Source organism: Pelodiscus sinensis, chromosome 33 (assembly GCF_049634645.1).
Source record: "Pelodiscus sinensis isolate JC-2024 chromosome 33, ASM4963464v1, whole genome shotgun sequence".
In the NCBI taxonomy this organism is placed as follows: domain Eukaryota; kingdom Metazoa; phylum Chordata; order Testudines; family Trionychidae; genus Pelodiscus; species Pelodiscus sinensis.
This window is the reverse complement of record NC_134743.1, coordinates 4,137,723-4,165,184: the sequence shown is the minus strand read 5'-3', so window position 1 is coordinate 4,165,184 and position 27,462 is coordinate 4,137,723. Positions and strand designations below refer to the sequence as shown.

Sequence of the window (27,462 nt, the reverse complement as noted above, 5' to 3'; positions counted from 1 at the left end):
ATCTCTGTCACTGATAAAGAGAACAAACTTATAAGCTTTCTCTGTGTAAAAATTTCAACAAAGTAAGATAGACTTATTTGGGATTTTGTTCCTCTGTGGGACAGTGTTCCTTGGTGTTGTCAATGGCCTTATAGCTGATATCTCCCAGAGTGGAGCCAGATTGGTGTCTGTGATGTTCTGCAGGGGGCCTGTTAACCCAATTAATCGTCTAACAAAGTGGGTCTTTGCCCACGAAATCTTATGCTCCAACACGTTGGTTAGTCTATAAGGTGCCACAGGACTCCTCGCCGCTTTTGCAGATTCAGACTAACACGGCTTCCCCTCTGATACTAGACAGAGAGACAGATACACAAACTCTCTAATACATAGTAGATTAAACTATTATATGTACTGGACTCAGAGCCAAAGTTAGGAAATTATCCCTATCTGAGAAATACATCAAGACGCAAGTTCCAAGTTTACCGATATATTGGACAGTTGAATAAAAAAAATACAGCAAATAACAATACAAATCCTTATGGTCTAGTCACATCAAAGAGGCAGCAAAAAACATCTCAGGACTTCCATAAATGGCATAAACTTCAATTCTTTTCATGACCTTAAATTTTCATTTTTCTATATTGCAAAATCTGTCTCTGCTTTGCTTTAGATGTCACATGGGACATGTAAAATAGTATTGGAATTTTCATTAATCATAACTGTATGGCTTCTTCTTTTGGGGGCAGCCACCCATAATGACACCTTTCCTAAATATTGCTACATTGCTTCTCAAATCTTAATTCCCCCTGAATCTGAACTCATCCTCCTAAGATTTTGTCATTTCAATGTAATCCTATTTAAAAAATGCAACAAAATGTTAAATTAATTATTTCTATTAGGACAAGTCTAATTCCTTTCTGAATTATTTAATTCAATTTTGGAGTCTTCCTGCCTGTGACCAGCTTTTTTGTCTCTTTTTCTTGTCTTTTGTCCCTTATATTTAATCTTCAATTTCATCTTTGCTTCTTTTGCTGTTTCAGGTGTTTCCACACATTTACATTCCTGTCTCCCCTTCTCAGTGAGTTCTAATTCTCCACAGTACCTAGATCTCATTTTTCCTTTTTCAGAGGCTGTAAAGGGACAGGGACTCTGACAGGGAGGATTGTGAGCGGTCTCTGCTCTCCTGTGCTATTCCCAGGACTGAGGAATGGGTAATACAAACATTTCTCAGTAAACTCTGCAGGGATAGTTACAATGTGGAACATCACCCCTACATCATAAAATGAGATTTTTCCCTCTTCCTGATCCAGAAATACCCCAATCACTGCATAGGATGCATCCCTCTTTTCTATCTTTTTATCTTCTGGTCTTGAAAAAAGGTCTCCCTGGGATCTCCGCAGAGACCAGTATCCCCCCCCAGGCAGTGTCGCTGGCTTCTCTCTTTTCACTGTCTCCCTCACAGCCTGACTCAGCACCCCCAGCTCCCAGTCCCCTTTGCCCCCCACCTCCACCTCCCAGTACTGCCTGCCAGCTGCAAACCCCTCCCTCCCCACCACTAGCAGGGCCCTGGAGGCTGCAGCCGGCTCTGGAGATGCAGCTTCATGCCAGACTCTTCTCTGATCCTCCGACAATCTGAGCTCTGGGTATTTGCAACCCGGGTCCAGAGTGATGGGAACTGGGGAGAGAAACCGGAACAGTCCCCTGGTTAGTGAGGAGAGACTCAGAGACACAAAGAGAGACAGAGAAGAAACCAGAAGAGAAAGTTCCACATAAGCAGTAGCCAATGACAGCAGTTTACACACACTGAGGGGAAAAGTCCAGCCCTGGGGCAGGCAAAGGACATGGGGAGTTCTTCCTACTCTTGCCCTCCACAACAGGAGGAGGTGGCAGGGGCCCTGGCTAAGGTCCGTGCCTATCTTTCTTTGCTCTGAGGGGGTGATGCCCACTGGCTTGGGCAGGGAAATGCCTGGAGGTGAGATACAAACTGCTCCTTTGTGAGCAGCAATCAGGGGCAATGTGCAGTTTGTTGCCTGCATGTTGCTCTGACCTGCCTGTCCTGTTGTAGCTGACTGGTTCCTGCACCTGCTTCTAGGGTGCTCCCAACTTGTTAATGAGCACAAGCAGGGCTCTACCCAAGTGTGGCCTTGGAAAACATTAAGGAAATTACTGGGGGACTCATTCTGAGCAGTGCTGAGCTCTCTGGGCCAACAAAGCACATCCGAAGAGAAACAGCCCCACTGACTGCGACTACTTCAGTGGATCAGGTCAGAGAGCTCGGCATCCTGCAGGAACAAACCCTATGTGCTGTATCACACACACACACACACATAACACTGTCACATGCTAAAGTGCATCACAGCTGGCCAGAGGGATGTGAAATGCTGGTGCAATGTTGCACACCACAAGCACTTTAAGGCCTGTGTTGATGGCTCAGCCTATCCCTCACTGAAGCTCTGCTCTGCAATTGCTTTTTAATTAAATAAGAGCCAAACCTCAGCCTTGATCAGCCAGAGGCACCTTCTGTCTCAGAGCTCCCAGGAGGAAGGGGAGAGCCAAGCAGCTCACTGAGATATCATGAGTAGTGGGTGAAGGCAGGACTGGGAGAGACAAGCCTGCAGCCACACCCCCAACCCTGCACCCTCTCCCCAGGCCCTGCCCCCAAGGGAACCAAGCTTCTTTTCCCAGCACCATGCAGAAGGAAGGAGGTCACATGGCCCCAGCCTCCCAGGTCTCAGAGCACAGGAAGGGTGGAAAGTGGGAGATGGGCATCCCCAGCATCCCCACCCCCAGCGCACATGGAGGGACTGGGGTATGTGGCCCCAGCCACCACAGCCCCATAGCATGGGGCTGCCCCCTCAATACACTTGCAGTAGTTGTTCTGAGGGTATATAATGGGTGGGGCCAAGCTGGTGGTTTGGGAAGATAATACTTTCCTTGCCTATTATACCTGGCACCTCTAAATGAAATGGTGCAGCTGGGCCCCCTGCTCTGCCTGGAGAGCTCTGGATCATCAATCCCCCGGCCTTTCTCCACAGCTGGTGACAGCTCTGCTTTAACTTGGTGCCCAGACTCACAGCCCTGCTGTTACATTCACCTTGGCTCCCTCCTGATACACCTTGTCTGTTCTTGCTCTGCAATATCTCAGCTACCTACCTCCCTTCTTTGCACTGTGACTAAAATGCTTCTTCAACCCTTGGCCATCTCACGCTTCCACATTTCCTACAACCTTCTCTTCTCTCACCTCCCCAGCTTGTACCTCATGTCCCAAATTACATTTAACCCTCAGCAGGTTAAATCAGGCTCCTCTCCTGCCCTGTATCACACTGTCACCTTTGTGATTTATTCTGTTGATTTCCTCTGACCCTGCACCTTGGGATCCAGGTTTTCATCTTCATCTGCAGGCTCTGCACAGGGCACCTATAGCTTCTCTGTTCATCTCTCACTGTTCCCTCTCTCATTTCAGTAGGCTCCCACCCCACCATTCAGTTTATTCTTCTCCCCCTCACCTTTCGGCATCTTTCTGCACACTCATGCTAGAATACATAACTATCATTTAGGTTGCAAGCAGAGCATGTAGGATGTAAATAATTTTCTCTATTTATTTAGTCACCAATAATGGGGCTTGTAGTAGAAAGAGAGCCTGAGACACAAGGCCTTGGTATAAAGGGACTAGTGTGAGGCCTTAAGTAAAATCAGGCCCAGCTGCAGCAAAGCAAGGTGAGCCCTGTTACAAAGCAGACCCCTGCTTGCAGTTTCACTATCAAATTCATGAGTCAAGGACAAGGGTAGGATTGGTAAACACAAGCATTCATGGGCAGTAAGTATCCAAGTAAACACATCCCAGATTGGCAGCACCAGCCCAGACCGAGACAAGGTTGTGGTGTAAACACCCTTTCCCATGGACAGGACCGCCTCCATGGATACATCAATACCGACTAAAGGTGAGGCCAGGATGACAGTGGGATGGATAAAGATGTTTTGAATGAACCAACAGGTACAAGACAAAAGATAGTAACTAGCTATATCAGAGGAGTGATACGTAACTTATTGTATCCGTGTATAAAAGAGGTCACGGAGGGGGAGGAGGTGTCTGTGTAGTCTAATGGAGAGCAGAGAATTCACGGAGCTGAGTTCATTTACAAGTACATGTCTTTACTGGATGTTCTCCAGCTTACCTGCATAGCTCTGAGCTCTTCTGAAATCTACAGAGGGGGAAAAAAAGTTAATGCCTGGGCAATATATGGCAGGGGTGGGCAAAATACCCCCATTGGTCAGATCTGGCCAGTCAAGCCACCACATCCACCCTGCAGCACAATGGGACCCTCAGGCAAGCTTCCTGCTTGCCTTGCCCTGCACCCTGCTCAGAGCAGCTAGCTCAGGGACCCAAGTGCTTCTCTGAGCACTGCAAGCTCTGGAATGGTGGCGAGGAGACTTTGAGTGTTGCCCTGACCTCAGCACAGTCTTACAGTTTTCTTTAGCTGGAAACCAGCCAATGGGATCTGCATCTTTGCAGGGCAGGCAGAGGATGAAATACTCCACCTGGGCTCTCAGTCTCAAGAAGCAACTGGCCCTCACAGCCAACTGCTCTGAGTGGCATGTGGGGGTTAAAGTAGACGTGGAGCCTGCCTGAGAGTCCTACAGGGCTGCTGACTGGGAACCACCTAAGTAAGCACTTCTCAGCCAGTCTGCCTCTGGCACCCCACCCTCCACCCACATCCCAATCTTCTGCTCTACCTCTGCCCCACTGCCCAAGAGCACAACCCAAATCCTCTACAACCTCTCCTACACCCATGCTCCTTCTTGCAGCACCCTCCATGTCAGAATCCACTCCTGAATTCATACAGCCTCCCAGACACTATGGGTGTGTCTAGACTATATTATGTTGACAGAGCCATGTAGTCTAGACACACCCCTAAACTCAATCCCCTGACCCAACTAACAACCTTGAACCAAACTCCTTCAGATCCCAGACCTATTCCTACAGCCCAGTCCTCTATACTGAGCTCTCTTCTGCATCCAGCCTCCATCGGAGACTCTGCACCTCCTCCATTAATATCTTGGAAAAGTGCAGTCCTTGAATATTTACCAAATTCTTGGGGTGGCTCCCCATAAATAATTATTGCCCACCTCTGAACTATGGCATAGCAAAATAAATATTTCACTATCTTCTTTCTGATTAACCCTGTGTTTATATATAGCGCACTCACCTCCATACTGCTTCAATCTAGTTAATACATAAGTGATTATTATATTTTTCATTTCAAGGATAATTGGATAATTTAAAACAAGTCTACTTACCCAGCTCTGCTGAGAGTCGATCTGAAATGAAAGGATACGCCAGTCACTGACACTACCTTGTGCTTTTCTGATATGGTCTTTAAAATTCTGAGAACTCTGTTCAAACGCTGCTCAGATACTAGAGCTCAGTCATACGATTCCCTGAAAGTATTCATAGCAATGGCATATTCCAATCTCTGTGCTGGGACTATCACAGACACAAAGCAACTAGTAATATTAGCTCAGTTATTTATATAAATACTGCTCTAATCGCTTTATGATCAATTGGCTGTAGTGCAGTCCCCCACTAACTCGACCATTCAGGGCACTTCTGTACAAGAGTGACTGCCATGGTCTGTGTTTGTAGTTGTAGCCTGATAAATCTTAAATAAATTATTGTAGCTTTATCATTGAAAATGGCATGGAAATAAATGTTTTGAGTTCAACTTAAATATATCATTTGCCAGTGCTAATGGCTAGCACTGTTCAGTCCAGTATCACACAACAATTATGATACAGCAGTGCTGTATAGAATGTGTTAGCCTGTATGTTTGTTGTCTCCCTCCTAACACTGTTGCAAAAACTAAATGAACTAAATTCATTCCTTGTACAGTTCTAATGACTGTCACAGATTTAAAACAAATTTCTTAAAAATAAATGAATAAACAAACTCACAAGAACTACCGTTGATAATCTCAGCTCAATGGTCTGTGCAGATACTAGAATTATATACCCGAACCTGCGTAAGTACAGAGCCATTACCCTTAGCATCTAGGCTACAGAGTGAAAGAAGAGAGGAATAGAACATTTTGAGAATTTTGCAAGCGTGTCACCAGTGCCTTCTGCTGGATGGAGGCAGAGTTGTTGAAATGTATTTCACAACCCTTACAATTCCCTACTGAAGACATTTGCTTAGATGAAGCAGTAGGGAGGGGCCAGTGATATAGAAATAAAAGAAGTCTGGTCCCATCTCTGCTGTTGACATGAAAGTCCAAGCGTGTAGAACTGTAACATCTGACATCCTAGATAATAAGAGCCTTTCAACAGGGGCTGTTTGTTCTGTGTATGTACAGCACCTTGCCCAATGGAGTCCTGCTCCATGATTGGGGTGCCTAGATATCAGCATAAAAAATCTAATAAATGATGTACAGCCCCTAGCACTGTGGGATCATGGGCTATGCCTGAGGATCATAAGTGCTACTGTAAATCACCAGTAATATTAATCATCAGCAAGTGCCATGACTGGGATCCTAGATACTGTAATAGTACATATTGTACAGCTTCAAGCATCATGTGGTAATTCCCCTGGGAATTACAGTAATACAAATAAGCAAGAACTACAACAATTAATTTGTGTCTACAGTTTTGTTACAATGTATTAAGCAAGACAGACTCGTGATCAAACACAAATATTTCATAACCCCATAGGAGTGGGCATAACTGGGATAATGATTTAGTTTCACAATACAAAAAGCGGAGGTCAAACTGAAATTAAAAGAAAGATATTGTACAAGCAGTGTAACACATTGTTTTCACCTAATGCCAGTCAAACAGGCATGTTCCAATGGTTAAATGTATAAATGGGTGCCCAAAAAAACTAAGTATTGGAGGATAGGCCCATCAATGGTTGTTAGCCAAGATGGTTAGGGTGATTCTAAATCTCTCACTGCCAGGAGTTGGCTGTCCATGTACAGTCCCCCTGATGCTCTGGTACCAGCCAATGTTGGAGATAAGATTATGGACTAAACAGGCTTTTGCTATGACCCAGTTTGGCAGAATTTATGTTCTTGTTGTAAAAAACAGTCTGACAGGCTACCACATTCATTGGGTTCACCTTCAAGGTGCCATGAACAGACTCACCAGAACACTCACTTCTTATAATTTGTGACAATTAAGAATATAGGTTTTCTTACCAATGTTTTCTTGTATGTCTTGAGTTGCTGTGAAATAATAATTAAAATTAGTGCAATGAATGAGTGAGAGAGAGAATATGAACTGAGAGAGAAAGCAAATAATTAAAAATCTATGAAGAACATGTGGAGAATTCTGTTAGATCCCATGCATGGCAGGAAACCTGTTAAATTTTCACTCAGTATTTAATAGGCATCCATTTTTATGACTCAGTCTATGGTTATTTATTTCAAACAAATACTGTGAAAAACACTTGAAGAGGCTTTGAGTTATCTCTGTCATTATGTTTATTATTCATAAAGTACCAACAGCATGCTACTTGCTTTACGACATTTAACTCAATGAGTCTCCTGCAAATAGGAGCATGCAATATATATTCACAGAGGTGAAGCATGCCATGAAAAAGTTAGATTGATGGAGATGTTTGGCAGCTTCCATATAGTTAATTCCATAATTATTTTTAAATGTTTGTATATTACTTTAAATATTTATTTTTTCTCATTAAATGATGAAGTAGGTCAATATTTTTGTTTATTTCAGGACAGTGAAAAAATTTGTAACAAAAAAGGAAAATTGAAAAAAAAATTGTGACAATTGTATGTATTTTTTCCAAACAGCTCTTCTGTGTGGGGAAGACTAATTTTCAGAGGGATTATAAGTGCAATTTGTTTTAATAAAAGGCTTGCAGGTAGATAAAGTGGAAAGAAATTCTATAACTAGACTGTGAGGTTTGATGAACAGGGGACACGTGGGAAGAAATCATAGATAAAATGGACAGGAAATTTGCAGTGGCAGGTAGAACAAACAAGGTGCTAGAAGAGAAACTGTCCTGGAAAGGTCAGACAGGTGATGAAAGTTAGGACAACAATCTGAATATTGCAGGAGAAAGCCAGTGAAAGAATTTGGGAAGAAGAGTGGACTTTGATCAGGGGAGAAATTAGGAGATTTGGGTTGATGGAACGTGAGAAGGGATTTTGTAATGATCAAGTAAGTTGCAAAGGTGGATGTTACGGTGGCCAACCTGAAAGCTGGAGAAGGCTTTTGGTGATGGGAATGGCATAGAATGTCATTACGGAAGAATGCAAAATAGTGATATCCTGCCAGCTCCATCAACTTGTGGGAAAATGAAGTGAGAGGAGAGGGAATGAAGGCAAATCTGTATGTCATGGGCAATAGAGAAGGCAGATAGAATTGCAACTGGAAGGACAGCCAAAAAGAGGTATCTAAAAGGCAATCAAATGTATGACAGAGATGAGGTGAGAGATGAGATGTGAAGATGACTTTGATTTAGAAGAGTTCCATGTGCAAGTGATGTGCCACAGTGAAAGAGAGAAGAGAAAATCAGAGACCTAGATACGCCAGTGGAAATGGTTATTCAGTCCCTAGTATGGACTGATGATTTGGGGGTCTGTGGGTAGGCAGGTGTATGTGGTCAGCTTTTCTGTCAACCAGTCACATTTATTAATCTCTAATCAGTGACTGATATTTAAATAGATATCATAGTCATTCACAGAAAAAATATGCTGCTGTTCATGTTTATAAAGCTACTTATGGCAAGGCACTGTCTTCTACTCTGAGCATTTTAATAACATCAAACTTACCTATTGCATCTGTCCTTTTGTTTGTCTCTGAAAGAGTAAATGAATGCAAAACAAGAAACATACATGTTACTGAAGTAATGATTTGCTTTAAATTAGATATTCGTACATTCATTAACTCCTACGGCAGAAGCGGTCATTGTGATTACGCAGTTTGACCACCTTTATAACATAGGCCACCAGAAAAATTCTTGAGAATAATTCCTGGAGTCCTGAGTGAAAAGCTATGAGAAGGGCTGTTAGACTTTTTTTCATATTATTCCATTGTGAGACCAGCTGCAATGTTTTGCAAAATGGATTTAAAAACAGATTCTACAATAATTAATAACCCATGATTTTTAACATAATAAATCTAAATGTCTTCATGGATATAAAAGAGCATTTAACATGAAAACGTATTTAATCTTGAAAATGTAAGCTTGAATAAGAACTTGGGCCTGTCTCTCAGAAAAAAAACTACTTGGAGATATTGGCCTTTCTTCATACACAAGGGAAATGACATATTATAAGGCTATGTCTATACTGCAGCTTTCTCCCGCAAAAGCCTATGCAAATGAAGCGTTGAGTAGAATATCGCCATTTTTCATTTGCACTTGAAAAAACGAGGAAGAACTCTTGCACAAGAGAGGGGTTCTGCACAAAAAGGAGCCATCTATGCAGCTCCTTTTTGCGCACAAGCCTCTTGCAAAAAAATGGCTGCTAATTAATTATGCAAATGAAATGCCGTGATATTCTTGTCTGCACTTCATTTGCATAAGCTTTTCCGGAAGAAGGCTGCAGTATAGACATAGCCTAAGAGTTCTTGTATTCTCACCTAGTGCATTCAGCAGACGTTCTTTTTCTGAAAGAAATAAGATTTAATATTGTTAGGAGATCAAAGTCAAATATTACTTTGTATATTTTATGGCAGTTATGAAACATACATTACAGTTTACATCTATATCTATAATTTGTTTTAAAATACAATCATTTATATTTTGGGTCAAATTCTTTTCTTGGTTACACTGTGTGCAAATCCAGTGAAAATCCTCTGATTTAATCACATCACATATCACAATGTTTTCAGTTTGATGTACTTTTTGTATAGTCCACTACATTTTTAGGCTCAAATGAAAAATGAGCCTGTTTTGTAGGCCTTCTCCATTCTCATGGAAAATGTTGACTTTTTGTCAAAAAGTCAAAATGTTAAAATATTCAGGCAAACACTTTAATTTTGTTTAGAAGTGCTCATTTTTTATATGACTACTGTAGGTTTTCCACAGAATATGAACAATTTTGAAAGAAAAGTGGAAAACCTCCAAATTTGTGACCTATTCTGTTCTTGTTGGAAAATGTATTATTTCTGTACTTTGAAATATCACTCACATACACTTAGGCTGTGTCTACATTGACACCCTTTTCCGGAAAAGGGATGCTAATGAGACACTTCGGAATTGCAAATGCCGCGGGGGATTTAAATATCCCCCGTGGCATTTGCATGAACATGGCTGCCGCTTTTTTCCGGCTCGGGTGTTTTGCCAGAGTGCTCAAGACTAGAGAAAGTAGGAATAAGGGATCTTGCGGAAAAGGGTTTATTTTCCACAAGATCCCGTCTAGATTGGCGCTTTTCTCTGGCAAATCCCCGAGCTGGAAAAAAGTGGCAGCCATGTTCATGCAAATGCCGCGGGGGTGATGCTGGATGATGGATGATGCTGGACCAGAAATTGCCAGACTAGAGAGATTCAATCTGTAGTACTTTTTTTGAAGTAAATCACAGAATTGTTGCACTTAGATGGTTCTTACATGTTTGGCTGATTTTACTTTGGTTGTCTGTGGTGACCTACAGAAGCTGATGTTACTTTCATCTGATACGAGATTAACACCATATGGCTACATCTAGACTATATCCCTTTTTCATAAAAAGGATGTAAATTAGACATATCGCAATTGCTAATGAAGAGGGGATTTAAATCTCTTGCACTTCATTAGCATAAAAATAGCTGCCGCTTTTTTTCGGCACGGATCTTTGGTAGAGAAAAGCAGCAGTCTAGACGCTGATCTTTCGAAAAATAAAGCCTTTTCCAAAAGATCCCTTATCCCTCATTTCAATGAAAAAGGGATGTAGTCCAGATGTAGCCAGTGAGTTTAGAATTCACCGAGACTACTTATGTATTTAAAATTGAGCAAATGCTTAAGTATTATGGTGGATTTAAGCCTAGGATTTTTTTCATGAATGCATCACTGATCAAATTAATGTTCCTGTAGTTATAAAGTGTCTTTTGAGAGTACTGGGGGACTGAAATTTTAATTTTTATTTGAAATTTTCTCATCTTCTGAAAGATGGGACAGCCATAGATCTAGGTTTAGTCACAATTATCCAGTTATTGGCTTTCTAATTATTAGAAGGATAGTTGTGTTAGTCTGGATCTGTAAAAGCAACATCTGTATGCATCTGATGAAGTGGGTCTTTGCCCAGGAAAGCGTATGCTCCAATACATCTGTTAGTCTATAAGGTGCTACAGGACTCCATGTTGCTTTCTAATTATTGTTTCTTCTATGTTCTCTATGCAGAAAGGTTGGCATGCCTTATAGCAAAGCTCACTTACTGCAAAATTTCTCCTGATGCAGAGCCAACATCTTAATTACTGTTTAAGATCTCAGACTAAGGGGGATGTAAACTGAGGCACGGGGCTTATACTGACACCAGCATTCCCTCTAAACTGCCTGGCAGCAGCTCAGAGGGAATGCTGGTTGACACTATTGGAAGCTCTTTAATGTAGCTGTTCTAGGGTGATGAAAAACAACAAACAACAAGGCCATACCTTTGTCAGTGTGACAGGGCATCGCCGTCCCGCACTCCAGACTCCCCTGCCACTAGCTGTTCGCAGCACAGGAGGCTGGGTACTGGAGCTGCGCTGGCTGCTCACGCGCCGCCAAATAGGCACTCCGCAGCAAGAGGCTGCTTTGCGCAAGCAGCAAGAGAAGGGGAGAAGGGTGCTGGGAGATGGCATAAATGGACGCCGGGGACAGAGGGACACAAGGAAGGTAGGAGGGGCGTGCAGCCAAGATGTGCTGACATCCGCAAGAGTGACAAGGGACAGCAGGTGATTTAAAACGTGGTGGATGATCGCTTGAGGGGAAGAGAAGCGAAAAGAAAAGGCGAGGCGAGGCGAGCTGAGCCATCGCACAGGGCAGAAGGACGGAGCGTGGATGATAGCGGACACCCAAGAAAAGACCAGGGAGAGGAAGTAGCCCAGGGCAGGGCGACAGGTATTAGCCCGAGGGCTGGCATGTTGCAGCAGGAAGCCCCACAAGCCGGACAGGACTATGACCCTGGGCTGGGGCCCGTGAGTGAGGGTGGGTCCGGGCCCCCCTCTCCCCACTGTCACCAGAGGAAATATCTTGGTGTCTGGCTCGTGAATTGTTGTGTCCAGCAGTGACAAGAGCCGGTACTACTGACTGGGGTAAAATCTGGCAAAAAAGACTCGAAGCACACAGACTTGGAGTGAGGTGAAGGGACTTTAGGGGTTATCCTAAAAAGGAGTTAATAAACGGACCGGGTCATACACGGATACAGTCAGCAAAAGCTTTCCTCTGACATAGCAATATCTACACTGGTACTTAAGTCAGTGTAAGTGACTGCTCAGGAGGGGGTGGCATATTCACATCTCTGAGTGACATCTATCATAAGCAAGAATGCTGACAATGCAGGTAGAAATTTCAAACTGAAAAAGTGTGTGTGTGTGGGAGGGGGTCTCTCTCTGTTCTTTGTTTGAGATCAGAGCAGTTTCTTCCAGGTATTGAGGGAGATGCTTCTCTCTCCAGGAACAGACTTCTTGAAATGCTTAAGTAGGGAAAAGTGTATTGTTTTCCAAAGGATTTATTGTTTTCCTTGTCTGGGGGTTTGAAAATAATGTCTGATCTTGCTAATTATTTTATTGTAACTAAGTCTTGCTACTCAGGGTTTTTTCCCTGAGTATCTATATCAACTGATGGCTCTTTCTATCTAGCCAATTTACTATGCTTGCAACTGTAGTCTTTGTTTTAATAATAAAATATTGTGTTTTTCCCAATTAACTGATATTGGTTAATTGTTGCGTCTTTAGGTCTCAGTGCCTACTTACAAGGGCAGAGTCCATTGTTGTCTGTTGATTCCCTCTGTTTTTCCAAACTCCAAGCAAAATGGAGATTAGGGCAGGGGGGAGAGTTTTACCTTAGGGAAGAGATTTCCCAACTGATCTTTTCCCTGGTTTTCTTGGAATTACTTGGGTGCATCAGGTCCCGCAAAACCTAGGTATTTAGATTTCAGAGGGGGTGGCAGTTTTTGTACCAGAATCTCGGGAGGCAAGGTTTTGGAGTGTCCTTGCAGGCCCCCAACTTCTGCATTTGTCATGCCAGAGTAGAGAACAACTTTGATAACATATATTATATGGATTTAAACTGTAGTATGTAAATAGCCTAATTCTCACTTAAACCTTATTTTGACAAACTAAGCATGTCTTTAGACATAACTAGCCTTTGTATAATTTCTTAATGAAAAATCAATGCATAGATTCTTATATTAACAAAGGTCCCAGTCGTCAGTGATTCCTTTTCCTAGGTAAAGACTGATACCTCTGTGATCTATGTCTTGAAAAATTTCAGCATGCTACTTAATACTGTCTCCATGAATTGGACTCAGAGAAATATTCCTTACACTTTTATTTTATCACATCAAAAATATACTTACCTTCTTCCATTTTTTTCTTTTCATTCACTGCAAACACAAGGAATCACATAGCAATGTGAATGACTCATAAACATCCTAAATCCTTATTTCAGCAAGAAAGCAGCTTTAAAATACTGTCAGATCTCTCCATATACAGGAACAGGAAATGGCTGATTTCACTTGCAGATTATCTCCCCCTTCATTTCAATGGGAGACAGTATCTGCCAGGTCTTTGATTATGCAGAGAATCTGGACCACGTAATGGAATGGATGGCCCATCCTCTGTGATGAAAATGTCAAGATACTTGTGGAGGCCCTTTGCTTGAGAACTTTCACCCGACCCACATCACCAGATATTAATAGGTGGGGTGATTAGCCTGGGAAAAGAGGGGCAGTGCAGAACAATTAAATGTACATGAAGTGTAATAAATAGGACCAAGCATGAAACCCACAGTCTATTGAAAAAGAGTTAGTGAAACCATAATTGATGAAGAAATTTTTTTAACCAAATAAATATTATGGGATGCTGAAATTTCCAGGAGACCCCATGAATACCCACAAGGGGAATGAGTGAACAAAGGAGCTAGATTCTCTCACAGATTATTGACAAAGTCCCAGATTGCCCTAGTCCTGAATGAACCTCATGGACCATGGAGGCAGTCATATGTACGGAACAGTAGTTATTTCCACATGCACATGAGCAACTCCATTCGGCAGCTACGGCAGCTATTAATGATTCTGGAACGATGTCATAGAATGCTCACATAAGAATGACTGGCAGAAGGGTTGTATGCACATGATGATAATGATAAGGTCTGTTTACAACAGGAGGAAACGAACTTTCTTGACAAACCACCAATGGCAATAGTCACTGTTGCTCAAAGCCTAGATACAGATCCCTGACTCCCATTAACTGCAAACTGCCAATGTACACATCTGCTGACCACAATTAAGACAGAATTCACCCACACTTCTCTTGTACTTTATCAGCAGCTTTTCAGGTCAAAATAGCAACTGCCATGTTAACATTTTCTTTTGGAATGATAGAAATGTAGGGGCTGGAAGGGAGCTTGAGGTCATCCAGTACCAATTCCACAAACTTCTTGAGACTATGTCAAAATCAAGGCACAAAATATGTTCATATTAATTTGCATTCATTATCCCAAATACTTACCGGAGTTACATGTTGTATCATTATTTTCTGAAAAAAAATCAAATTGTTTTTTAATACAAGACACTTTTCATAGCATCCTACAATAGTTTTGATGGAAAGCCACTGATCTGAATGCTAGGTCTATAATCCTGAACCTCTGATTGGGTATTATTCTAGTCTTGAATAAATTTATGTGAGAAATTTAAAAAATTGTTTTGTCACAGCAAGGAGTGTATCTGGTAAGAATGATAGTTTCCTGACTCTGATATTTCATATCCTCAATCTACCCCTCAAAAACTCATTTTAGTTTTTGTTTTGTTCTCAAAACAGCTGATACAAATAAGGAAGTCTTTTATCTTATTTATTGACATAACATACAAAGAAATACTCACTTTTCAATTTATACCCCACAGCAGCAATCGTGGCTATACTAAGAAATAAAATGACCAGGAAAGCAGCCATCCAAGGGGAGGTGGTTGGGAAGAAAACATCTGAAAAAACATGGGAAAATGTCAGGAATGTTCCCCTCAATCTTAACAAACATCTTGACAATTACAAGGCCAAACAAATGGGCTATGTCTACACTGGCGCGATCTTGTGGCAGAAATATGCAAATGAGGCTGTGTGGAATATCGCTGAGCCTCAGTTGCATAGCTAATGTGCCGCCATTTTTGTGGAAGAGGCTCTTGTGCAAGAAGGAGCTGTCTACACTGCTCCTTCTTGGGCAAGAAAAACCCTCTTGTGCAGTGCCGTTTACGCTGATTATTTTCAGGAATAATGGCATTGCGCAAGAGGATTTTTCATGCGCAAGAAGGGGCAGTGTAGACAGCTCCTTCAGGTGCAAGAGCCTCTTCCGCAAAATGGCGGCTCATTAGATATTCAAATGAGGCTCAGCGATATTCCATGCTTAGCCTCATTTGTATAGCTCTGGCGCAAGTTCACACCAGTGTAGACATAACCATGGATTCTGTCTAAGAATCTGCAGAGATTGGATTTCACTTGCATTTAGAAACTGGTGTCTCTTTTTGGCAAAATCTAGATTAATTTAAATCAAAAGGTTTTACACATCTTCCAGATACCACACAGAACAGTGCCATGAGCCATATATCTTTCACTGTGTTCTGGCAAAATCACATACCTTCAGCTATATGTCACTTACCTTAACTTTGCTCATTGACAAATTGACATCTCTCACATGGCTAAAATTCACAGGATTTACCTGAAATACTCTTTCAGCACTAGTGTTCATGCAGAAATTGTAGGCATGTTTCATTGTTGGTTTTTTTTAATTGGCATGCATTTCAATGATAATTTGTCCTCTATCAGTCCATGAAATGGTGAAAGTCATGCCCATGTTACCTCATAAACACAACCACTGCTGCCTACTAGTGAAAATGCAGTGTGCATCTTTGCCATCACATTCCCACCAGAAGTAGCATTAAATACAAAGAAAGGCAGACAAGTGCTCTACTGAGGAAGACAAGTGCTCTACTGAGGAAGATATTACTTAAGTAATATCCTTAGCGGTGTTACTCAGGACAATGATATGAGGCATTTATCTGTATGCACTAAATTTAATTGATGTAGTCAACAGCCATGTGAAGTAGGATAAACGTTATTGCCTTCTTATTGAGGTGGGGAAAGTTAAGCAATTTCTCTAAGGCCATAAAACAAGTCAGTGGCAACGTTTGAATTCAATACTTAAAGTCAACAGATATAAACAGGACACTTCACTTGAGCGAGGGCTACAAAGTCAGGCTACAGCTACACTATGTCTATGTCTACATTGGCGCAATTTTGCGCCAGAGCTATGCAAATGAGGCTAAGCATGGAATATTGCTGAGCCTCATTTGCATATCTAATGAGCCGCCATTTTTGAGGAAGAGGCTCTTGCACCTGAAGGAGCTGTCTACACTGCCCCTTCTTGCACAAGAAAAACCCTCTTGTGCAATGCCGTTTATGCTGATTATTTTCAGGAATAACGGCATTGCGCTATAGGGTTTTTCTTGAGCAAGAAGGAGCAGTGTAGATGCTCCTTCTTGCGCTAGAGCCTCTTCCGCAAAATGGTGGCTCATTAGATATGCAAATGAGGCTCTGCGATATTCCACACTTAGCCTCATTTGCATATTTCTGGTGCAAGATCGCACCAGTGTAGATATAGACTATGAATTTTTCCACAAGAGGCAATGCAAATAAAGTGCAGATTAGCATTTTCTCGCATTTCATTTGCATAAACTTTCATTCTGTTTTTGTGAAAAAACGGACAGTATGTCCGTGGAGTTTTGCACAAAACCCCCTTTTTCCAAAACATCCTTATGCCTCTCCATAATAACACATCAGCTGTGACATTGGCGTTCCCCTTGACATGGATCACTTCCATGTCATAATCCTGCTGGAGCAGGCTCTAACTTGTTTGGCTGCCGGATAACTTGAGGGGGCCGGAGCAGGTTCCTTTAGTCACAGCTTGATCTCAAAGGAAGGGGATTTTCAAGAGCCAGGCGTGCTGGAGACAGAGCGAAGTGATTCCTGGGAGTCGTGGGACACTGCAGCATCAGCCAGTGAGTCTGAACCCCAGGGAACGGTGGCAAGAGAGACTACCCCTGACTCCTGAAGGCAGACATTGCGGGGTGGTGCAAGGAGAGGGTCCTGACCACGGAGAAAGCAAACAAGGCCCAGTTGATTGCCCAGCTGGAAGAGAATGACCATTTCAGAGGCCTGGATTCTGTTCCAGTGGTGAGCAGCCAGACATCCCTTGAGAGCGTTTCAGACTCTCAAACCAGAGCGAGGGCTGGAGTCTGCCAGACTCCACCAGCAGCCGTTCGTCTCAGGCAGGGTTACCCTCCTTGCTACATCAGAAGGCTGCAATGGTGCTCGGCCAGCTGGAGGGGCTGCACCCGGGGGACTACAAATGTGTCAGAAAGCCATGCTGCACAAGTTCGGGCTGACCCCTGAGATGTACAGGAAGAAGTTCCAGGGGATGCAGAAGGGGCCAGAGGAGACCAACACAGACCTGTTCTCCCTCCTGATGCAATACTATCTCAAGTGAGTGTTCACACTCTATGGGGCCCAGGCCACAGAGGACCTGGTTAAGTTGATGATCCTGGAATGGTTTTGTGAAATGTGCTTGTCTGACCTGAGGCGGTGGCTCAAGGACCAGAAGCCAGAGGACCCCACAGTGTGGGGAAGCTGGCTGATGAGTTCAAGGATGGCCAGTCTGGGTATGAGAGGGAATCTCGGAGAGAACAGGAATCCCAGAGAGACCAGTTCTCAGCTGTGCAACTAGGGGAAATGCCTAATGGGGGAGCCCAGGAAATGGGGGCCAGCAGTTCTCCCCCCAGAGGGCCAGCCAGTACCCAGATAGAGCAGCCAGCCTGAGGAGACCCAGTGGGCCTGACCTGCCATCTCTGTGGGCAAAGGGGCCACAAATGGGCTTAGTACCCCAGGCATCAGGACAGGTCCCACAACCCAAGACTTCCCAGGGTTAACTGGGTGGGGCTGAAGGAGGTGCAGGCTGCCCCTGGGCAGGGGCTGGCAGACCACCCTCAGCTCAAGGATGGGAAGCCACCCAGGCCAGCTTCCCCGGGAGATGTGACACTGCAGAGGCAGGTTTCTCTATGTACTGGGTGGAGGCAGGGTTCCTCCGCGGAGTGAGTGCCTCATGCCTTGGAGGCGGATGGTAGGGAGGTGATGGGCTACTGGGACACAGGGGTGAAGGTGATGCTGGCCCAGCCCGATATTATAGTGTCAGCTGCCCAACACCCAGCAGACCCTGAGAGGCATAGCTGGGATCCCATTCAAGGTACCTGTAGCCCAAGTGCATCTGAAATGGAGATGTGAGGGGGGCCCCAAGGAAGTGGGGGTGCACCGGCACTTGTCTACGGAGGTGCTGATGGGGGTGACCTAGAGGAGTGGCCAGAAGAACCCCACAGTGCTCTGGTCACCACCTGGAGCCTGCAACTCCTGCCAGTGGGCAGGGAAAGCCTGAGACTGGGGGAAAGCTGCCTTGAGGCACCTGCCCATCATAGAGGAGCCTCTCCAGAAGATCAGCAGGGTGACTTAGACAGGGAAGAAATACGTCGATCTTGGTGGTGTCAGATTTGGCTACCCATTACCCCGAGGCCATGGCTCTGCCCTCTATTGAGACAGACATGGTGGCTGATGTACTGCTGGCCATTTTCAGCAGGGTGGGTGTCCCCCAGGAGGTCCTCATGGACCAGGGGTTCAACTTCATGTCTGCCCTGCTCCGGGACCTGTGGGAGAAGCGTGGGGTCCAGTTCCCCTTGGCCTATCACTCAGCTGGTGGAAAGGTTCCATGGGACCCTGAAGCAGATGCTGAAGGCCTTTATGCACCAGCATGTGCAGGACTGGGACAAGTCCCATCCTCACCTGCTTTCTGCACACAGAGAGGTGCCCCAAGGGTCCACCAGGTTCTCCTAGACCGAGCCATGGTGCAGAAGGGGGAGTGAACCTCTGGGCTTGCTGAGAGAGTTATGGGAGGGGGAGGATGTCCTGGCTTTCCAGGAAAGGCTCGCTGAGCTCCTGGGCCTGGCCAGAGAGACCCTGGACAGAGCCTAAGGGAAAAGGAAGGGCTGGTGTTACCACAGAGAGTGATCCCACATTGGCCCCGATTATTCAGTAGCTGAACAAGGTAGAGGCGGCTCCAGCAGGATTACGACATGGAAGTGATCCATGTCAAGGGGAACACCAATGGCATAGCCAATGCATTATCCCAAATAGGCATAAGGATATTGCAGAAAAAGGGAGTTTTGTGCAAATCTGCTACGGCCACTCTGCTTGGTTTTGTGCAAAAACCCCTAGTGCATAAACACAATGAAAGAGACTATACAAATGAAGCAAGAGAAAATGATAATCTGTGCTTCACTTGCGTTGTCTCTTGTGGAAAAACTCATGGGCTATATCTTGACTGCCCCTTCTTGCACAAAAAATATGCAAATGGAATAATGCCATGCCTCATTTGCATAATTAATGAGGCTCCCTATTTGCACAAGAAACCCCCTCTTTTTTCAGGAAGAATAGCTCTTGTGCAAGAGGGTTTTTTTGTGCAAAAAAGAGCCATGTAGATGGCACATTTTTGCGCAAAAGCCTCTTGCGCAAAAACGGAGCCTAATTAATTATGCAAATGAGGTGTGGTGATATTCCATGTCTCTCCTCATTTGCATTATTTTGCTCAAGCAGGGGAAGTCTAGACCTAGGATAGTGTAGACAAAGCCTCATAGGAAGGACTATGGAAACTACCCAATAACAACTGAATAATGATGAAAAGTTGAATATCAATGTTAAAGTGACATTAAAATTTAAAGTAACATTAAAGTTGAAAAATTAAGCATGCAAGACTCAGGAGAGACCAGAATGAAAGCTATATATACCACCTTCACTTTAACCTCTTTTTCAATAATGCATCTCTACATTGAATGAAGCAGTTTCTGTATCTTTAGTAATATTGAAAATTTTATGCACATATGCATGCGCAAAGTAAGCTATTTGATCACTGGATCATTATTTAGAATGAAAGCACCTAATGTGTGCAAATTATGACTTTTAAAATGTTTTAACTCAATCTAATCAAAATGTTTTTTGCTGGAAACTGTCAGGCAAGAATTAAAAAGAAAATAATCCTGAGCTCTGATATCTGGCATTTCAGCAGTAGATCTCAAAACATTTTACAGAGGAGGTCAATCTCATTAGCCCCATGTGTGGGAAACTGAGGCACAGAAAGGATAAGTGACTTGCTCAGTGTCACTCAACAGATCAACATCACATTAAGTAATAGCATTCATGCCTCCTGAATCCTAATGCAGTGCTCCATCTGCTCAGCTGGACAAACACTGGACATTTATTTCTTACCATAATGGAGAGAGTCAAACAGGACCCACCTCATTAACCAAGCAGCCTCTTTACTGATTCTTACAGTCACTGACCCCAGTTTGCACTCACCTGAAATTAGGACTCTGGACTCACTCGCTGTTTTTAGCACGCGGTTGATTATTTTGCAGGAGACCTCGTTGTCCGATCCTGGTTCTATGATAATGGAACTTTCAATATCATAGATTTTAGCAAGTGTCTCTTTTTTGCTGGTTGTCAACTTTTCTGTTCGGTTTTCTCCTTTACTATCTAGCCAGAGTACCTGTGGCTCAGGGAACCATCCCTCTGCCTTGCAAGTGAGGCCGATCCCCTGGCCTGCACAGTCCTCCAGGAAAATGGAAGGCTCAGAACCTCTTGCTGTAAAGAAAGAGTAAATTTTGTAATGGTCTTTGCCTCTCCAAACAATGCTACCTGAGAATTATGCAGCTTTATCATGCTGCCTGAGAATTCTGACAGAATATGTCACCCCCTTCATAGGAAATTGCAGGACAAGACCTCTTCCTAGTTTAAGATAAAATAGTGAAATTATATCAGAAGAAATCTATCTGTTGGAGCTTTTCCTCTTTGCCTATTGAAGTTCAGAATCTGTCAAAGACCTCTCTGTGGACACAGTCATGTTTGTCTTGGTGTGTGGGTGTGGTGAAAACTCAGTTTAAATTATAAGTTGTCACTTCAAATTTCATGGCTTTTTTTTCCAGCCTGTTTGTTGGAGATGGAGTCTGTAGAGAAATGCCAATCTGGCCTTAGTGGCTGTTGCAAACAAGAAGCCTAGAGAACAGTGAGGTGTGTTGGGCCTCTCTAGCATAAGGAGCAGCCTGCTTTGTCTCTCTTTGGTTTTCTGTTATTGTGTGTGAGGGTTTTGGAATCTAAAAAATTAAGAGATGTTATCTGTAACCTCGCAGAAAGACAAACCCCCAAGAATGCTCTAACTTTTTTTCCCCTCCTCCCCCCAGGAACACAACATTTGATAGCTGAGCGGATTGCACCATGGGATAACAGAGATGTGTCAGGTCACATTTTACATATGTGTTTAATACTGTACGAAAGCTGTCTCACATCCACACCTGTATTCCCTGAATCAAACCCGCCCTCCAAAGAATTTCATTCAGTTCAGCAGAATGACACTGGGTCTCCTTCATTTTTTTTGACCACACATGATTATATTTTAATTGGGGTTAGTACTGCTTTGGGCAGAGGGACTCAATGAGCTACTGAGGTCTCTTGCAGCCCTAGGATTCTGTGATTCTATGATATTCTGTTTTACCTTAGGCTGATGAATGAGAGCCAGGGCCACTCACCTGTCACATCCAGTTCAACCACCACCTCATCGTACCACGTATTCAAAGAGACACTGCAGGTGTATTTCCCTTTGTCAGAGACCTTGATATCCTTCAGGTTTAAGGACACATTTCCTGCTCGAAATTCAGTTTGGAAGAATTGTGTTCTGCCCCGGTATCTCTCATCCTGTCTCACTTCTTTTTCTTGTCCATCATAGGTGCTTACTTCTATTTTGTTTGGAGGTCTAGAAAGTATCCACTGGACAGTAATTGTGTCAGGGTTATCTGCCGGTGTCAGTTGGCAGGGTAGAACAACATCTTCTCCGATGACAGCAATGACAGGATTCTGAGGAGGGATGATTGTAAACCGACCTGTGTAGACAGAGGCAGAAGTTGCATCGACTGCAGATGCTCTGGCTTGTGAATTTTACAGGAAACTCTGTGAGGCTAGAGTGTGGATCTGCCTCAGGCCATGGGAATGAGGCCGGGTGTAGCTGTGGCACCGTAGGAACAGTATGTAGAGGAGGCACAATTCCTGCCTTGCTTCCTGCTCGATCTGGAGCAGAAGGGTTAGTCACTTGCAGATATCTTATACTAGCAGCAAATTAAAATGGCTGTGCTGAGTCAGTTCCTCTGATTGATGTATTGTGGGGAGAAGCCATGACCCAATTCCTGGTGCTCTCGAATTGGCTTCATAAGCATAGCTTCTGCATACACCACCATGCCAGAATTAAAGCTCTGGATGTCTTGCATAGAGGTATAACTGGGTCACCACTCCCCGTAAAGGTGTGTCTAGACTACAGGGATTTTTTGAAAAAAGTAGCCTTTCTTTGAAAAAGAACGTGGCAGTTTTTTTGACTGCAGAAAACCTCATTCTATGAAGAATAACGCCTTCTTTCAAAAGTCATCTTTTGAAAAAAGGCGCTATTGAATGCAAATAGGGCTTTTTCTAAAGATAGCATTTAGACTCCCTTTTGAAAAAGCGGCTCGCTTTTTCGAAAAATCTTCTTGTAGTATAGACACTCTTTTTCAAAAGAGGCTTGTAGTCTAGATGTACCCTAACTCTCCTGTAGAGGCGTACAACCCCTGTCTATATCTGGCCCAGGATAATCAGCTTCCATTTCCATTCAGGAGGCAGATATAAAATGTAAATCAGAAGGTGAGAATATGGCTCCAGTATATTTCCCACCATTCCAGGAAGAATCCCTTCTTCATACATCACCCTCAATGCAAAAGAGACCCCCTTCTACCTTTCCAAGAGGGTGGAGGGAAAGGAAACTTTGATCTCTCACTTAACAGTATTGAAGAGGAACAGAAATCCAGGGGCTACAATAATTTTTTTCCACAATTCATTATCCATTAAATGAATTACAGTTCACAATGATCACTGGAAGCAGAGAGGAGGAGCTTGATTAATTTTGTAAAAGCTTCTACAGCTCTGTATGGGTATGTCCACACTACCCCGCTATTTCGAAATAGAAGGGTAATGTAGGCATACCGCAATTGCAAATGAAGCCCGGGATTTGAATTTCCCGGGCTTCATTTGCATAAGCGGGGCGCCGCCATTTTTAAATCCCCGCTGGTTCGAACCCCGTGCCGCGCGGGGCTACACGCGGCACGAACTAGGTAGTTCGAACTAGGCTTCCTAGTTCGAACTACCGTTACTCCGCGTGTAGCCCCGCGCGGCACGGGGTTCGAACCAGCGGGGATTTAAAAATGGCGGCGCCCCGCTTATGCAAATGAAGCCCGGGAAATTCAAATCCCGGGCTTCATTTGCAATTGCGGTATGCCTACATTACCCTCCTATTTCGAAATAGCGGGGTAGTGTAGACATACCCTATGTTTCACACAGTTGGACAAATAACAGATTTTCTATTCTAGTGGCAATTTGGAAAAACTGAAGAAAGAATTTGCTTTGGGTCCAAGTGAATCTAAGAAACTAAGAAGATCTAAAGGTAGCCATCCTGCAGCAAAAAAACCTCAGGACCAGACTTCAAAGAGAACTGCTGAGCTACAGTTCATCTTCAAGTTTGACACAATCAACTCAGGATTAAACAAAGACTGTGAATGGCTAGCTAACTACAAAAGCAGCTTCTCCTCTCTTGGAATTCACACCTCCAGATCAGCTACCAGAAGTGGGCCTCATCCTCCCTGATAGGATCCACTTTGTCATCTCTAGCCTGATTCTAGCCTGTATATTTATACCTGCCGCTGGAAATTTCCACTACATGCATCTGACAAAGTGGGTCTTTACCCACGAAAGCTTATGCTCCAACACTTCGGTTTGTCTATAAGGTGCTACAGGACTCCTCGCTACTTTTGCAGATTCAGACACGGCTACCCCTCTGATACGTGAATCTAAGAGTATTTTTGGTGACTCAGAAAAGTCCCTTTGGGGTTTTTGCCAGAGCAGTGATTAAAATCTGGACCCTTCACTTGCCAGGGGAAGGCCCTAACCAGAAAGCTAAATGTTATAAGAAGAAACAGATTAGACTATAAGAAAAGGGCCACAGCAATACCACCCACTTTCTCCTGCTGTTGGGTCAATTTCCAAACTATTAAGCAAATTGGCAAATTGCTTCGGATCACTTGAAACAACCATTTTACTTAAATAAACTAGATGGCTGAAATAATTCACCCCCTGCCTGCTGCCCTTTCATACAGGAAAACAATGGAGCTGGTAATGAATTGTCAAAGCCCCACTTGGGAGGAGCCACCAGCTGGGATGGTGATTGCACAAGCATGCACGGGAAATGCATGTACATTAAGTCTAGAGACTCTGAGTCCAGAAGGGATCACTGTGATCATCCAGCCTGACCTGTATCACACAGGCCAGCAATCTATTTACCTGAAATCAAATGGGTCATCTGCAGAAAAATCAGCAGGTGAAGAGGTGCCACCCAGTGAAATGCAGACTCCATCGCTGTGCAGGCTTTCATGACATCATTAGAAAAGTGAATGAAAACATCCCAAGGAAATCCTTATGAATCTTGCAGTCTTTTCAAATGAAGAACACAAAATGACACAATGAGGGCAGGTGCAGATCAATGTGGTAGGAAAAACGAACAGAAACATATTGACAAAGGGCCTGAACCTGCTAACAATTGATGCAAAATTGGGATCAGTGTTGCTATATACACCAAACTGTTGAAATACACCACTTAGAGATCCTACTCAGCCTTCTAACTTGCACAGAACTTTTGTTAACTTTATTGATCATTTTCCCTTAAAGGGAGAGAATAGATAGTGCTCACCAGAGCCCTTGGGAAATGCCAAGAGGTTATAAAGAGATTTTGTCAGATACTTTACTCTCTTACTCCCCATGAAAGAAAGAGTACCGACCACCAGAGGGAGCTGCCCTTAACATTCAGGCAGTGTCTAGAGTGGCCAGTTTTTCCAGAAAAGCGTCCGCTTTTGCAGAAAAACTTGCCAGCTGTCTACACTGGCCACTTGAATTTCTGCAAAAGCACTGACTTCCTACTGTAAGAAATCAGTGCTTTTTGTGGAAATACTATGCTGCTCCCGTTCGGGCAAAAGTCCCTTTTTTGCACAAAAGGGCCTGTGTAGACAGCTCAGATTTCTTTTCCGCAAAAAAGCCGCAATAGCGAAAATGGTGAGTGGGACTTTTTTGTGCAAAAGCGCATCTAGATTGGCCACAGACGCTTTTCTGCAATTAGTGCTTTTGCGGAAAAGCGTCCATGCCAATCTAGACGCTCTTTTCCGAAAATCCTTTACCGGAAAACTTTTCTGTTAAAAGCATTTCCGGGAAATCATGCCACTCTAGACGTAGCCAGAATGTATGGGTCTATACTAAATCAAACTCCAGTAGATCGCCCTCCAAAGTGTCGATTTTCCAGTAAATATAGTCATATCCCAAAAGCATAAACTGTTCCTGGCTTGAACTAACTGGATGAGCACTTCAAAGGAGAAAGGTAACAGCTCTAAGCCATCTAAGAAGTGATCACAGAGGGCTCTCTCTCTCTCTCTCTCTCTCTCTCTCTCACACACACACACACACACACACACACACACAAGGCCTGACCCAAAGCTCATTGCATTCAGAGCATTTTTATTAGGGCTTTCAATCTGGAGCTAGTAGATTCATTGTAAATTATCTCTTTGCTAACAGGTCTCACTGGAGAAATTTTGGGCCTCCCTCCCATTTCACTGTATTTCTGTACATGTTAACTTTGGGGCCCCCTAAGCTCAAAGCCTCCATACAAATGTTTCATTTCCTCCCCTCTCATCAGCCCCAGCTGCCAGTAGTATATTAACATAACTAAGCCACACAGCAAAGACTGCTCAGTGTAGAATTTGAATACTCTCTGAAGGTATCCTGCAATCCTTCCTATACCTAACTATACATTCCACACAATCCCTTTTATGCTTTTAAACACAGTCCTGCCCTACACAGGTTGTCATGGGGCTAGATTCTCTTTGGAGTCTAGTAATGCTGCTAGACACAAGGGCACCTTGCAAAGCCACTCGATCCTGGGCAGGGGTGAGTATATGCATTCTAGAGTTCTCCCAACAAAGGAAAATGAAAGAGCAGAGCTCAAATGGAGGCCTGATCTCTTGCAGAACAAAATGGAACTACTCATCAGCTCCCACTACTTTACTTCTCAGTCCTATTGATCTATTTTCCTGATAAATCAGTTTATTCGCTCTCTTTGCACAGAGCAGTACAGTGAAGATCAGAATCTGCTTTTCCCTAGGTTTGGAAGGAAGTAAAGAGGGGAGATTTTTTTGTGTGTATTTCATAGAGTTAGTCCTGTGTGAAACCAGAATCAAACATGGGTTTATTTTTTTTAAAAGACCAACCTTTTTCTGTCTCAACTTTCAGAATATTTTACTCTCTTTTTCAAATGAAATCAGAAACTATCATTTTCTTCTTTTCCTTTTTGCCAAATAAGCCAGAAAGGGAAATACTTACACAGACAAAATGCTAAAGACCATGAACTTTCAAATACTCATGGATCTTATTTAACATACAGATCTAATACATATATGTACACAGAATGGTTGGCCATCCGTATTTTTGTGTATAATCTTCCTGGAAAACACTGAACACATTTAATTTTTAAATAAAAAAGGGTAGATTGTAGAGAAGTTTTCTGTGTCTGCTTGTGGCAAATCCAATGAATTGCCATGGAGAACACAGTCTTGACTGATTTGCCAGCACAGCCCTTTTAAGCAGAGTTACTGGTTTATAACAAAAGCACAAAGCTCACACGCCCCTAATCAGAAAACTCTCCTATAGAGAAACACCCCTAAATTCCTCATCTTTCTTCACATCTGTTGGCTAGTTCACTTCATTCCTGAAATGAATGCTTGAAATAAGATGGAACAGAAACTATTGTGAGCAAATTCCTTCTGACCTGACAATGGCAGTCATATTTCTCTCTCATGTAGTTTCAACCTCGGAAAAGCCAAATTTGAATTCTCAAATTCAATCACGGAGGGGCTTGGTTTTACCAGATCAAGGGGCCAACACTCAACATCTATCTGAATATCTCTGTAAACGTGATGAGTTTTATGCCTGTTTTAGCTAAAAAGTGATTTCTTACCTGAACAGCAGACTCCGGGACAGCCATTACATGCTGTACAGGGATAAGGGCTGAGCCACACCTTTCTCCTGTTACAATCCCTTTTATGGCTATTGAACTTTGTCCTTTACTCTGCGGTATTGATCTAATC

The 27,462-nt window shown here is 43.3% G+C and overlaps 1 protein-coding gene across 2 annotated transcripts; it reads right to left on the bottom strand.

Annotated features, from left to right (window-relative positions):
• Positions 1-438: 438 nt before the first annotated feature.
• Positions 439-27,462, bottom strand: LOC102455717 (butyrophilin subfamily 2 member A1-like). Of its 2 annotated transcripts, XM_075914331.1 has the most exons (13): positions 27,333-27,462; positions 24,614-24,762; positions 21,787-22,137; positions 20,561-20,845; positions 14,998-15,096; positions 14,627-14,653; positions 13,474-13,500; positions 9,580-9,606; positions 8,769-8,795; positions 7,170-7,196; positions 5,278-5,298; positions 4,155-4,181; positions 440-1,654 (listed from the first exon to the last, which is right to left on the bottom strand). In XM_075914331.1, the coding sequence occupies exons 2-13, from the start codon at positions 24,702-24,704 to the stop codon at positions 1,089-1,091; spliced, it is 1,575 nt and encodes a 524-aa protein (XP_075770446.1). In that variant the 5' UTR covers positions 24,705-24,762; positions 27,333-27,462; the 3' UTR covers positions 440-1,088. The 2 variants fall into 2 exon arrangements, with proteins under 2 accessions (XP_075770447.1, XP_075770446.1); XM_075914332.1 differs by lacking the exon at positions 27,333-27,462 and having other exon boundaries at positions 439-1,654; positions 24,614-24,701.

Coding starts and splice junctions, on each gene's coding strand:
- LOC102455717 (XM_075914331.1), bottom strand. CDS start 24,704: ATGAAAGCCTGCACAGCGATGGAGTCTGCATTTCACTGGGTGGCACCT. Junction 22,138..24,613: donor GATGACCCATTTGATTTCAG/GTAAATAGATTG, acceptor CTGTCTACACAG/GTCGGTTTACAATCATCCCT. Junction 4,182..5,277: donor TCGACTCTCAGCAGAGCTGG/GTAAGTAGACTT, acceptor CCCCCTCTGTAG/ATTTCAGAAGAGCTCAGAGC.